We start from the raw sequence: 13,819 nt of genomic DNA on the forward strand, positions 1-13,819 counted from the left end.
GCTCTTTGGTCGCAGGACAACGGATCTCGAGTGCAGTGGTTTATCATGGAGAGATCACACTGGATTGCTCTCAGTTCTGACACTTTTGTAATTTAGCCATAGTCTACATGAATTTCAATCACACAATATTAAATGTTGCACCCAGCATGTGTAAATGTAGACAATGTATGTAATTCATGTGCAGCTCAGCCCCAGCATGGTCATCAATTTTCTCATATGCAGGAACATAGCTTTAATAAATAAAAGATTGAATTTGGAATATAATTCTTATATTTTAATATAGGCCTAAGGCTAAGAATATAAGTATTTCATTCTTTACATGTACAAAAGCAATCAATGTGTGATGTGTAACATGATTAAGCAAACATTCTTTGTCCAGCACACCAAAGCTGAATCACACACAATGCAAATCTGAGCTGCAATATTTTTGTAATACAAAATTGTTAAATGTGACCAAAAGGCAAGCGATTCTCAAGTTTCATTTCCAAAGACAAGTCATCACACACAAATCACCCACAAAAGAATCAGTGAAAACAAACGTTCAGAACTGTTAGAAAAAACCTTGTCCGGAAATAGTTTATTTAGCCCTGGATTTTCAAAGGCTGTGGAGCTAGCGCATGGCTGGTCACGTTTTGATCAGTCGGTCATGGCAATGCACAACTATGGCGTCTATAAAAGTATCATGTCACTAATTCTTCCAATTTGTACATGACATGTGTTTTTGGATAAGGTTATTTGTTTTAAGCTTAAGATGCGTGAGTACTAAATATTTCCGAAGCTTCCACAGTGAGTTTTTTCCTAAACGGCAGCTAGGGAGCTTTAATTAGCTTCCGTTACCTAGCAACCTAGCATAATACTCGTAGCAATGCTCTTACCTGCTAGTGTTACATGTTAGCTTACTAATTGTACATTTTGAAGCCATACTATAGCGTTTGTCACATTGTTTGTCTATCGGAAAATAGTCGGTTGTAATGTTCAGAATCACACATGTGCGACGCTACGCTGTGGGGCCCTGCTTTCGAACGATCACACATGTCCTTTTATATTTATATAAAAATGCTAGCGTAAGGGGTCCCATTTTCGTCCACCTAGCTCTCGACGCTCGTCAGCAATGTTACCAAAATGTCGTTATAATACAAATTAAAAACGTTATGTCACAACATTGTACTTTAATATATAGATACACACCTATATTATAACATTCCGGTTTTGAAATTCAATCAGGATATGCCTAGAAATGTTACTTTCTTGATTTTAGCAGTTAGTCAGGGGGTCCCATTATCGTCCACCCAACCACTTTCAATGGAGAAATGTCAGTTTGACGCTGCGGAAGGCAGATGCTACACATATGGTTTGAGAAGGTATTTACATACTCAAATCTCAAAGTAAGAAGCTGTAATTTGGTGTGCAGCAATATAAGATGTGTACATATCGATGAGTTACTTTCTTTCGTTGCTGCTGCATATCTCCTTTAAGAAATTAACGGAAGAAACGGTTGTGGACGATAATGGGGCCCCGAACGTTGGAGATTTAGAGTGGACGATAATAGGGCCCTTTACACTAATAATATGTACTTAAACTACATTCCACTTTCATTTCTGTACAGAGTATCCTACCACCGTCACACGGCCTAGCACTGTGTCCCTGGGAAATTATGGTAAAGTAATGAATGACCGTTTTTAACAGTGACAATAATTGTATGAACAATGGCAACCCTAAAGGCTATGTTTTGAAGCAAAAGCATGATTGAAAATGTTTGCATCACCAGATGCCATACCCCTAGGTGTCAACTCTGGTCTGGTGGAGGAGAACCCATATGGGGTCCAGCAAAACAGCTGGCAGCCAGGCAAGTGCAAATATAAGACACTCAAAGCTTCTCAATAGCATTGCAAACTCATTGTAAGTAGGGATGGGACTTAGAGTTTTCATGTTCGACTATTAATAGCGTTATTAAACAATTAATCGATTATTTGCTAAGACATGACATCACCCCCCCCCCCCCCCCCCCCATGGTTTTCCCTGACCCATCGCCCCCACACGCATTAAGGTCAAACACGCACACATCAGGACTGATATTTCTCAAAAATAGCTTTATTAAGGAAAGCGATTGCAACGCGTCACTGCCTGGCTACAGCATAGACCTTTGAAAAATTAATAATAATAACATTGGAAAATTATTTTAAAAAGAAATAAACACGGTCTAATGACTTACATCCATCCTTTTAAACGTCAGGATTCTCGACGCTAATTATTTGAAAATGGAGTTTTAACTTAGTTTTACGTTAAGCGTAGGCTACCAGTATGCTATGACTCGAGCATACATTACCTATCACAGGCCCATCAATGTGTTCTTGTTTAAGAAAATCAACATATTCACATGTTCTGGGGTAAGGCGTGTGTGCAGTCGATTCACTGTCAGTCCGGCAGCTGAAAAAACTCGTTCAGACCGAACGGAGGTCGCGGGTGTACATAGATTGCACCGTGCCAATTTAGCCACTCTTGGATATCTCTTTGCGTTGTTTTTGGTGGATGGTCGTTGAGGTAGCTATCCAATTCTGCATCTACATCATTTGGACGAGCCGTGTAATTCTCACCCAAAAGCGCAGCTATGGCACTTGCAGTAGCACTTCTCTGCGGCAGTGCTCTTGCGCACTCAGTTGCATTCATCTGTTCAACAGTAGTGGTAGCCACGACATCCAGTAATGCATTCTTCAAAGACAACTTTTGTGAAGGCTTGAGAAATCCCAGATGTTTGTGGCAAGGGTCTAAGATCATAGCAATCATTGCGGGCGACGTTGAAGGGAAGTTGTCCGAATCGACCTGCAGAGGCAGAAAAGAGAACATTGGAGCCGGTCTATCAATAGCCCATACACAAATAGCTAGTAGTTCTAGGGAACGTCAAATATAAATGTATTATTAAACAGACGTAGGCCTACCTTCATTCGTTTGGCCAGCTGGGACCGCACTTTGGCCTTGAACGCTTCTATTTTGGAGTGGCCTCCATCACTCTTAAGATGAACATTTATCAGGCTGAAGGTGATTGGGTATGTGCTTGAGATTGAGACCTCCGTCTCTGATGACAACACAGTTGTAGCACACTTAAGTGCCTTCAACACTGGTAGGGAGTCTTCCATTAGCTGCCAGTGTTCGTCTTTCATCTCGAGAGTTCTGGCATTTTGGATTTTAGTCACTGTACGATCGGACAGCACTGCAGTGACGGCCCATCGTTGTTCCATTAACCTCTCAAACATATCACATACCGAATTCCATCGCGTTTTACACGACTGGATCAGGCGGTGCTTTGGCAGTTGTAGTTGTCGTTCCTTCTCATCCAATGCTTTGGTAGCAGGTGTGCTGTGGTTGAAATGTTTGACTAACCTCCCAGCTGCTGCGATGACCCTATGCAAGTCAAAAGCAAAGCCATCATTGATGGCTAACTGTAAAGTATGTGCAAAGCATGGGAGTGACTGCCAACTCACTCGAGTGGGATCATTTGCCGCAACTATATTCCTGGCGTTATCATGCACGCAAGCAACTACTCGGCCAGCTAGCCCCCAATCATCCACGGATTCCTTTAGTTTATCAGCCAAATTGTCGGCAGTGTGTCTCTCTGACAAACTCTCTGTGAGAAGGACTGCCGATTTCACTTGCCAGTCTTCCTCAATGTAGTGGCATGTAACTGTAATGTAGCTCTCCGTAGTCAAGGCAGTCCAGCAGTCAGTGGTTAAAGCAACGTCAGCAGTAGCTAGCTTCCTTTTGAACTCGGCCTTCTTTTCCGCAAACTGTTGCTCCAAACGGTTGGTCAATGTTTTTCTGCATGGAATACGATATCCTGGCTCAATAAATCCCATTAGATCTCGGAAACCCTCACCGTCAGCCAGACTTAAAGGCAACATGTCTTTGACAATTATATTAACTATGCGTTTGGTAATTTCGTTAGCTCGCTTGTCATCACAAGTCCTCCTAGCTAGTGTAGCCTGAATAGTTTGCTGCTGGGGGCTTCCGCTGGTGCTGGCTTCGCTGGAATTTACGTTTGGATGTATATTTGTTAAATGATATATTAGAGGAGATGTTGTACTGTGGTAAATAAATACAGCGTCACAGTAACTGCAGTGGACTTTATAACTTTTTCTTGAGAAATGGTCCCACACTGCACTTCTCTTAGCCCGCTTCATCTTTTCTCGTCCGCTGTTGGAATTTGCGCTCGCGCAAAATACCGGAAGATGTTGTTCTCATAATGCGCGGGAATACAACGATTATTCATTGGCTTGGATTTTTATTTAAATGAATTTTTAATGACAATTAATCGATTATCGATTATTCATTACCAACCCTAATTGTAAGGCATACTTAAGTTGTTCTGATCGTGGCAGGGGGATACATATTTGTCGAAACAACAAATGTCGTCTTACTAATGCTTTGTATACAACTATTCAAGGTAACATGTGTTATTTACATCAATGTTACAGCTAATCTAGAAGAACCACAGTGTATGCCAATCATGTTAACTCTTGTAAACTTGTTTTACTTTTCTTTACTGACAGACACATTACAGGTTATGCTCCAGAAGATGGAGACATTGGAGGAGAACCAGCGAGAGGCTCTCCTATTCAGGCGCCGACAGGGCAGACACACTGAAGAGGTGCCAGTGATGGACGTACAGGTGGCCCAAACACAGGCTGAACTCCAAGACCTTGAGGAGCGCCTTAAGGTGCTGGAGTTCTGAAAGTGTGGGAGGTGTTTTGAGATGCTGTGAACTATGGCTTACACGCAGCGTTCAACGTTCAAATTGGTGCTAACAATAAGTTCATGACTTCTAATTGCAGATGCTGTGATTAAGTGGAAGACGGGACTAGGAGAGAAGGCTGTGGAGCTCCTCACAGCGTAGACACTCAAACACGCCCCGGCAGCCCATTCAAAACAAGCCAGGTGAATGAATGATGATTGCAGCTTTCCAATCCAACCTTTCACATGGTTATGTGACCAAAAACTAGAATCCCATAATATTTTTTGATGATGTATATTATTCTAGATGTGATTTTTTAATGACTTGTATAGCCCCTTTCATACGTGCAATTATGTTGATAGGACACTAACTTATTTTGTGATTCATTGTCAGGGCCAACAGACAGGACCAGTAGCGGGGACTGGCAGAAGATGTTCATTCACTGTTTGGCACTTTGTTTGAAATAAAATGACTGAATGTTACATGGAAATCCTGCCTTGTTTATGATTAGCTTGAGTTAGGCTACACACCACACAAACATAGTCCTCCTGAAGTTGGCTATGTAGCCTATTACACAAGAACAAGTAGCATTTGGGGCAAATGAGGTATGCATATGAACCGCCCAAATATAAGCAATAGAATTTAGAAATATAGGTTAGTAATTAACGTTGCAGTTACGGACTGGCAACGTCGGAAAATGACGTTGCTAGGAGGTCGCGGTTACGGACTGGCAACGTCGGAAAATAACGTTGCTAGGAGGTCGCGGTTACCAACTGGCAACGCTGGAAAATAACGTTGCAACGACGTTGCGGTTACGGACTGGCAACGTCGGAAAATAACGCTGCTAGGAGGTCGCGGTTACCGACTGGCAACGTTGGAAAATAACGTTGCGACAACGTCGCGGTTACGGACTGGCAACGTCAGAAAGTTAGTTGCTAGGAGGTTGCGGTTACGGACTGGCAACGTCGGAAAATAACGTTGCCACGACGTTGCGGTTACGGACTGGCAACGTCACAAGATGACGTTATCTATATAACGTCACAAGATGACGTTGCGGCAACCTACTGGCGCCCCACAGATGCACGGTCCCGCAACGTCGCCAAAGACGTTGCGGCAACGTATGTTGGCTCAACGAGTGACGTTGTGGCAACGTAAGGGCAACGTAACTGTGTTAGCTGGGCTTACTTTGAGATTTGAGTATGTAAATATGCTCTCAAACCGTATGTGTAGCATCTGCCTTCCGCAGCGTCAAACTGACATTTCTCCATTGAAAGTGGTTGGGTGGACGATAAGGAGGAGAGTAACATTTCTAGGCATATCCTGATTGGATTTCAAAACTGGAATGTCATAATATAGGTGTGTATCTATATATTAAAGTACAAAGCTGTGACATAACGTTTTGAATTTGTAATATAACGACATTTTGGTAACATTTCTAACGAGCGTCGAGAGCTGGGTGGACGATAATGGGACCCCTTACGCTAAAATCGACATCAAAGAGAGCTTGAGGATGTTATGCATGCGAGTAAGCCTAGTTGTAAAGGTAACGAGCTGTCAGAATGTTGGAGTTCGTTGGAAATCCCTCCACATTGGTCAGACATTCAACAACTTCACCCGATCCGACTGAACATGTTAAACTCTCCCGACAGTACCCGACAATGACCAACAAACACAAACTGCTGGCCCACACTGACCCGACTGTTGGTGTTTGTTTGGCGTTTGTTGTAGAATGTTGGCGTTTATCGGGGCAGTGTGTAAGCTGCTTTAGGTGGAGTACATATACACAACGAAAAGCATATTATAAGCCTCTTTGCAGAGCTTATAATATGCTACGTAAGGATAAAGGAGGTATGTATGGCACTTCCGAATTTGAGGGAATACTTCTATGCAGCACAAATCCGCCCACTTCTATGTTGGGTAAATAATACCGCTACAACCCGCTGGAAGGATATAGAGTTATGCACTCAAACTTACCCAATCCAAACATGTGTAGGTGAAAGGCAAACCCCTCTACAGCTCAAGGATCAGATTGATCCAGTAATATATTTTACGCTAGATACGTGGCACTCAGTTACTAAGCAGTTGAAAATAGGTAGTGTAAATAACCCCATAGACAGATTATTATTTTGGGTTGATTGCCTGCTTTGCATTTGCCTTAGTGATATTTTGTGTGCCTAAATGACAATGTATTGTTTGAAGAATTCATTGATGTTTTATGCCACTTTCTCTCTTACATATAATTAGGACTTTTATTGTGACAAGGTAAAAGGTATCGCAGATTTGGTGTGTGTTAATGTGAACTTGTCAGTACGATTCCACCTTTTGTTACGAACGGATGCACATGCATACATTTTCAAAGTTTTATAGTTTAATGGACCCATATGAGGCTACAGCTCTTACGGTGGTGATGGTTTACCAGTTTACAGAATGTTTTTCTATGCAAAGGAAGAAAATAAAGGAGTAAATTCAACCAGCAGTAAGTTTAATGCCACGATACATACGGGGATCCGTTACAGGTAGGGAGCTTAGTCTTCTAAAATGGATTGCATTTGACAGAGAATTTATTCCAGGGAGGATGGACATGACCTATAGAAGATGGGTAAATAATGGCATGACGGCAACATGTACCATTATCAAGGAAGGTGTAATGTTGAGTTTCCAAGAACTAAAAGATAGATTTGGTGTAAGGAACGCAGATCTGTTCAGATATCTACAGATGAGGGACTATTATGATAAAAAAAAAATAAGAAAGAAGGATTGGGAAGTTCATCCCCTGATCAAGATTCTTGTGACATCATACAGTAGAGAAATACCTAAGGCAATTTCAATTATTTATACTTGGAATCCAAACAACAAACAACACTCAACACTATGAGAGCTAGATGAGGAAATCTGTACTGAGATTTGGAATGAAATGTGGAAATGTCACCAGACCACCACACAATCACATAAGTGGAGAGAGTTTTCCTGGAAAAATCAGATCCGTTACTTAATCACTCCCTTAATTACAAGTAAACAGTCATCAACTCCGCAAATATGCTGGAGACGATGTGGTGAAGTGTCACCAAATCATACACATATTTTTTGGAGTTACAAGAAAATAGAACCTTTTTGGAGAGAGGTGCATGAAGTTGTATGCCAGACCCTGGCATATCCAATTCCCTCAACATGTGCAGTCTTATACCTTGGAAATTTGGTTGGGTATGTAGCTAGAGATAACCTTTATCTGGTGAAAATTCCTCTTACAACAAGCAGGAAGACAATCACAAAAAAATTGCTGAAAGCAGACATGCCACAATGTAAGCAATGGCTATCTATAATCGAGGAAATCTGGGGGATGGAAAAGTTAACATACAAACTGAAATTGAAGAAGAGTTATTTGCTAGGGACTGGGGAAAATGGATACACATTTAAACATATGTAGACATGACTGGATAATAAAAGAAAATGTGAACATTATTATAGAGAACTAAGAATTATATTATATAGTTAAGGACTCATATATTCATAATATGGCTCCTGTGAAGTCTCCTCCTGTTAACGACCAGGTTTTCCCTTACATTTCTTTTAATTTTAATTTTTCAAGGTAATTAATTTCTCTTCACCTATTTTCCGATGTATATTGGTACTTTATTTCTGTTACTGTGTATATATTATGTTTATGTGTCTTTCTTCCAATAAAGACAAAGTAAAATAAATAAATAATAATAATTGGAAGGGCGTCAATGCAAAAAAATCCTTTGACCAAATGGGAAGCAAAGTCTACTGACCTGTATGTTTTCATCCAAATCCATGTAACAAAAAAGTTAAATATTTAACGAATTAGCAAAACAAGTTTACTTTAAGTTTTACCTTCCATCTAGGTGCTGTACGGAAATGTGCCATCTCAGGGACAGCAACAGACACAGATTTTCCAGCATGCCATTAGGTGGTTCAATTTGGCAACTGACTGAGGGAGTGGCCGCAAGGAGCGCAGCAAGCAGGCTGAACAAGAAGAGACTACCTAGACTATCTTGGAGCCCTTTAAAAGCTTTTTTTTTTTTTTTTTTGATGTGTGACAAAGACCACATTTCATTGTGTAAACTATACAACATATAATTTTGGTTTTATCTTGGACAGACAGCATTTGACATTTACTTGAAATGCTCAAGTGCTCCTGCTTTCAATGTGTACAATAATGTAAACCTGTGTTGATTTATATTTTATAAACCATTTCACAGTACAATTAGACCAGTAAAAAGTGAGGATTTCAATCCCTGTAGTTTATGGTGTCATACACCTCGGCTGTCAACATTCAGTATTCTAGACACCCAGTTTATAATTGTTCTTTTAAAACAGTGAGGAAGTTAGAGGAAGTTAAAGGTCATGGTAAGATTCAGGGTAGGATCAAGCACTAACCTTGGTCAACGTTTTGCAGTTTTGCCTTCTGAATTTAGTCAATCAATTGCGTTAGTCTCTGCCTTCAAGGCAGATTTGCTTAAATTTCAATTACTGTAACTCATCCAATGAGCATTTATTGTTTGGTCTTACCATATTACAAATTACAGCTGCACTTAACGTTAGGTCATGAGATTGTTTTTCTGAAACATATTTTTGGATACAACCAAATAAAGACAGGGTGTCTTTATTTTGTACCATTTTGGCTAGATTTTTTTTTAAATACTTTGTAAAAACACAGTTAAGTGCATTATTCAATAACAGTGTGGTCAATTAATTTGTTGCAGCTAACATTATTAATTAAAGTAGGCCTACATACAATTATAAATTAGCAGGTCTGGGCCAGTGCTGATCTGGAGGTAACATTTTATGTACGGATCTGTGCCGAATTTGAAAGTATTTTTAATAGAACTGAACCAGCCCTGGCCCGTGTCCGGCGTAGATCTGTAAAACAGATTAGGGCCGTTATTGGGCCGCTGTGCGTTTGGACCCCGTTACGGATACTATTGGTGGCTCCGTGCTGGATCTTGCCTAGATGTGATCCAGATCTGGTGCAGTGTCTCAATAGGTGCGTTCGACATGGACCGACTTCATGCAACGCTGCAGCCGGCTGACTTGAAACAGTGAATTGTGGTTAGACTTTTTGTCCGAGTTGAGACGGCGCCGAGGCTAGGTCCCTGTGACGTAGCCATCAAAGTACCGTGAGATAGATTCGAGAACTGCCGGCTGTGTAGCCGAGCGCATTTTCTCAAGAGCAACTGCACGGGTTCTAATGACGACACAGCTATTTCATGATTGGCCAGACTCACACACAACAACTTTGACGCGTGTTTTGTAATTATTCTGACACCTTCAGTTTCACCAACGCTCAAATCCGGACCAAACTGTTTAATTGAATTAAAAATGTGTTGAAGAAAGGGTTTTAGTCCGCCTCTTCACTAACGGAAAGATTAAGTTTAACTATAAATAAAGTAAAATAAGCAAACAGCGCTTGATCGGCTATGACTGACATCAACGCAGCAAACCACGAGAAGCTGGAATGTCCGACTTCACAGAGCTGTTTTCAACTCCTCCCCGACTGCAAGCGGCTACTATCGCCGGTCGTTTCATGCAGCCGCAGTCCATGTCGAACGCACCTAATGCTATCTGGGTTCTGCAACAAAGTGTTGCCGTGTCTTCCTGTATCGGCCCTACTGCTGTATGTTTCATTTAATCAACACATTGAATCCTACTAGGCTATCTATCTACAAACTTCTGCTCGGCGTCTAGCTGGCTACTTGTTACTAAGTAACAACTTTGTTGCACGAGCATGCTAGCGCCACAAACACAGTTATCCTTTCTCTGTGTTAACAACGTTATTTTGCCTATTGTTTGAGGATAGCTTATTGTATGTTATTGTAAAACGGATGTTACTTCATGTAGCCTATTTGATGCAGAATCAAATGACAACTCCTTATGAAAAATAAGTATACTTCAAGTTTAATTTGTAAGTATACTTAAGTATAAAAAGTATACTATTATCATGGTACTTAAACAGGCCCGGATTAACCATTAGGGCAACTGGGCACTTGCCCCGGGGCACATGACACCTAAGGGGCCCTGGACAATGTCAACTAAAATGTTGTATCACATTATGAACGCAGTCCTAACTTTCGTTAATGTGAGTACTTTATTGCAACTCGTTCGATAAAAATGTTATGTTAAATCACGTCAAAAACAGTGTTTGTGTAGTCTAGTAGCCAGTGCCGCCGCTCCCATAACGTAGGGCACCAACTACTGAGGGGGCACCAAAAAATAGCCAACGGAAAAATCATCATAGTTATAAAACTTATAATACCGATACAATTTTAGTATAGAAATATTAGACACGTATATTACAAAACAGGCAGAACAGATGTATTTAAATGCTTACGATGGTGCCCCCCCCCCCCCCTAAACAAAACAAATAGGCTACACAATCAACTTCCCAAGCTTGCTGTGGGCGCCCTTCCTTCAGTGGGCTGACAAACTTTGACAGTAGGCTTGTTCAACTTTTCTAAAATGGGCTTAAAACAATAACAGGAGTCAGGGGAAGAAAAAAAGAAAGAAAGAGACTGCGAGATGGTGCCCGTGCATCACTTTCAGGTAAGCAGGGGCGGATCTAGAAACATATTCATGGGGTGGCAAGAGGGTGGCAGGAGATTTTGAGGGGTGGCACCCCTGTGGCAGAAGTATAAATGCTAATTTAATCGCAGTCATATTAATCAATGTTTATTTGGAATCAATGTTTATTTGGAATGCCCCTAAATTAAGACATTTTAACGCAAAAACATAAGGCTACATTATTATGGCACATTATTAAAGCCTTAAATCAAAGATTTTGAGGAAACAGTGAACAAAAATTTCAACAGCGTTTTCATTGATTTATTGGCTAATCCATAGTAAACTGTATCATCAAACCAAAGTTTGGACAACTTGGCCGGCTAGTAGTAGAAGAATGTGCCACAAGTTTGAAGTTTGTATGGTCCATTTTGACAAAAAAAAAGTAACACTGAAAATGGTGTGTATTCAAATGGCTGCTAGATCGGCATTCAGGTTGTCTACTCTTTTACCCCGGTCCCTAAATATGACACAGAGCCTGAACTGAGGTACAAATATGAATGTCACTTGAATCTCAAATATAAAACTGATTTCACCTCGGTGTCAGTCGGCGCAGTGGGGAGGGTGGTTGGAGTCGTCTAGTGCTGCATTCACTTGCAGTGGGATATTAGCCAGCCCAAAATTACGTTTTACGAGCGAATTACTTTTTACGAAATTCTATTCTATTCTTTTAGAAACGTTTAACCTGTAAACAGAGACCATTTCCACCAGTGTAGGTAGTAGCCTAGGTCTGTGATAGCAATCAAAGGAAGTCTGTCAACCCTGAAACTGATACAGTAACGTTTACGTTCGACCAGTGGTTCTGAACCCTGTCCTCAGGGACCCCCTGTACTGCATGTTTTAGATGTTTCCCTGCTCCAACACACCTGATTCAAATAAAAGGGTCGTTATCGAGTGTAGAAGCCTGGTAACGAACATGCATTTGAATCAGGTGTGTTGGAGCAGGGAAACTTCTAAAACAAGCAGGACAGGGGGTCCCTGAGGACAGGGTTGAGAACCACTGCGTTAGACTATAGCCAATATTAAAACGTTAGTAAAAAATGCTCAGATTCAGCCCTGAAGAATCGACACGGAAACACTTATCAACCAAAATTACAGAAATAGACAGGGACAGTGAGTGTTCAGGCGATCTTTATGAGGATAGATCAATACTTTTCTGCAAAGTCTGTCAACATTCAATTGACCATAGCCTATTCTGCGTCAAACTGTTGTGGAACATCTCGGTCGCTCTGGCAAAAGAACAGGAAGGCTATCGTAATTCCGCAGTTTTTTTGTCTGAATAACCGCAGAAAATGTTTTTAAAAAATCAGCAGAAAAAAAAATCAGCAGATTTTTTTGGGGCTTGTATAGAAATTTGCTCTTGCAAATGTACGAGTGAGTAGGGGGGTTTGAGTCGTGTAGTGCTGCATTCACTTGCAGTGGGATGTTAGAAATTCGCTCTCGCAAATGTCAGATAAGCCACAACTTTTATTTGTTTTCAAAGCTGCCAACTGGGGTGGCACCTGGGGTGGCAAGGCTATTTTTAGGGTGGCAGTTGCCACCCCATGCCACCCCGGTAGATCCGCCCCTGCAGGTAAGTGTTTAATCATTGTTAAATACGGGAAAAACTGATAATTTAATGGTTAGCTTATGCATACACCTCAAACTTCCTGACTTCATTGCTAATGATAGCACACTCAAGTGTGTTTTAATTTAGGTGCAAGCCAACTTGAGATTTTACTGTTAAACATTATCTATGCATTTTACAAGTAACTGACGCCAGGTAGCTGTTACTTTCTTACCTGTCTGACAAGATTTTACCAATTGAAAAAGGGCTTGTAAAATGTTTATTTTACATAAAGGTAAAAAAAGAATTGCAGCTCAAAGTGCTTTACATAAAATCAACAAAAACAATAATACAAGTGTTGGTCTAAAACGTATAACAAACCAAACTAGCCGCACTCTATCTGTTGTCTCTCAAATCCGTCTTAGATCCGAGCTGCCACTTGCAGTTTCTAATACACAAAAATGACAAGGGGGTAGACAGGACGGGAGGACAAGGTTAAATTTCAGCATAACATGAGGAGAGAGAGGAGAAAAAAAGGCAACCCCCAGACTATGATCCTAGAGGTGTACAGTGTGGGAACAGGCAAAAAAACACCTCAGCACATACATTGTACAACATTACAGAACCACATTACTTGCAACGGGGAGGGGTATGGACAAGCAGCATCTGGACCTGCAGCCATAATTGGCGCTGGTTACAGACCCGTAGTTGTTTGATCAAGTAGACGCCTTCAGTTCCACGTCTACTCATCATTATGGCCTCTAAGTCGGTTCACTTTCCTTTGCAGAGCCGCTAGCTTCTCCATGATGTTATCAAAATTGCGTTCAACGCGTTGTAAAGTCACAGTTTGAGTGCAACCAGCTCTGCCACCGCATCAATCATGTCGGGCAGCCTTACAGGGATTTTGACAGCTGTAGCCGTTTCTTTAATTTTCCGATATACCAGGCCAGCGCCCAATCCAATCAACAGAA

General features: G+C 41.1%; 1 protein-coding gene and 1 pseudogene across 6 annotated transcripts; one reads left to right on the top strand and one right to left on the bottom strand.

The window, feature by feature from the left end:
• Positions 1-524: 524 nt before the first annotated feature.
• Positions 525-10,030, top strand: LOC146275341 (uncharacterized). 6 transcript variants are annotated; one of them, XR_014766298.1, is made up of 6 exons: positions 525-1,361; positions 1,607-1,657; positions 1,769-1,846; positions 4,545-4,711; positions 4,827-4,929; positions 5,120-5,204. XR_014766298.1 is itself a non-coding variant. In XM_084702964.1 (6 exons), the coding sequence occupies exons 1-5, from the start codon at positions 752-754 to the stop codon at positions 4,833-4,835; spliced, it is 309 nt and encodes a 102-aa protein (XP_084559090.1). In that variant the 5' UTR covers positions 525-751; the 3' UTR covers positions 4,836-4,929; positions 5,120-5,204. The 6 variants fall into 6 exon arrangements, 2 of the variants coding, with proteins under 2 accessions (XP_084559090.1, XP_084559092.1); XR_014766300.1 differs by having other exon boundaries at positions 525-684; XM_084702964.1 differs by having other exon boundaries at positions 525-755.
• On the bottom strand, positions 2,018-4,537 carry LOC146275342 (E3 SUMO-protein ligase ZBED1-like; annotated as a pseudogene).
• Positions 10,031-13,819: the final 3,789 nt, after the last annotated feature.

The sequence above is a fragment of the Hypomesus nipponensis genome, chromosome 8 (assembly GCF_054491055.1).
Source record: "Hypomesus nipponensis isolate SF chromosome 8, ASM5449105v1, whole genome shotgun sequence".
Lineage (NCBI taxonomy): Eukaryota > Metazoa > Chordata > Actinopteri > Osmeriformes > Osmeridae > Hypomesus > Hypomesus nipponensis.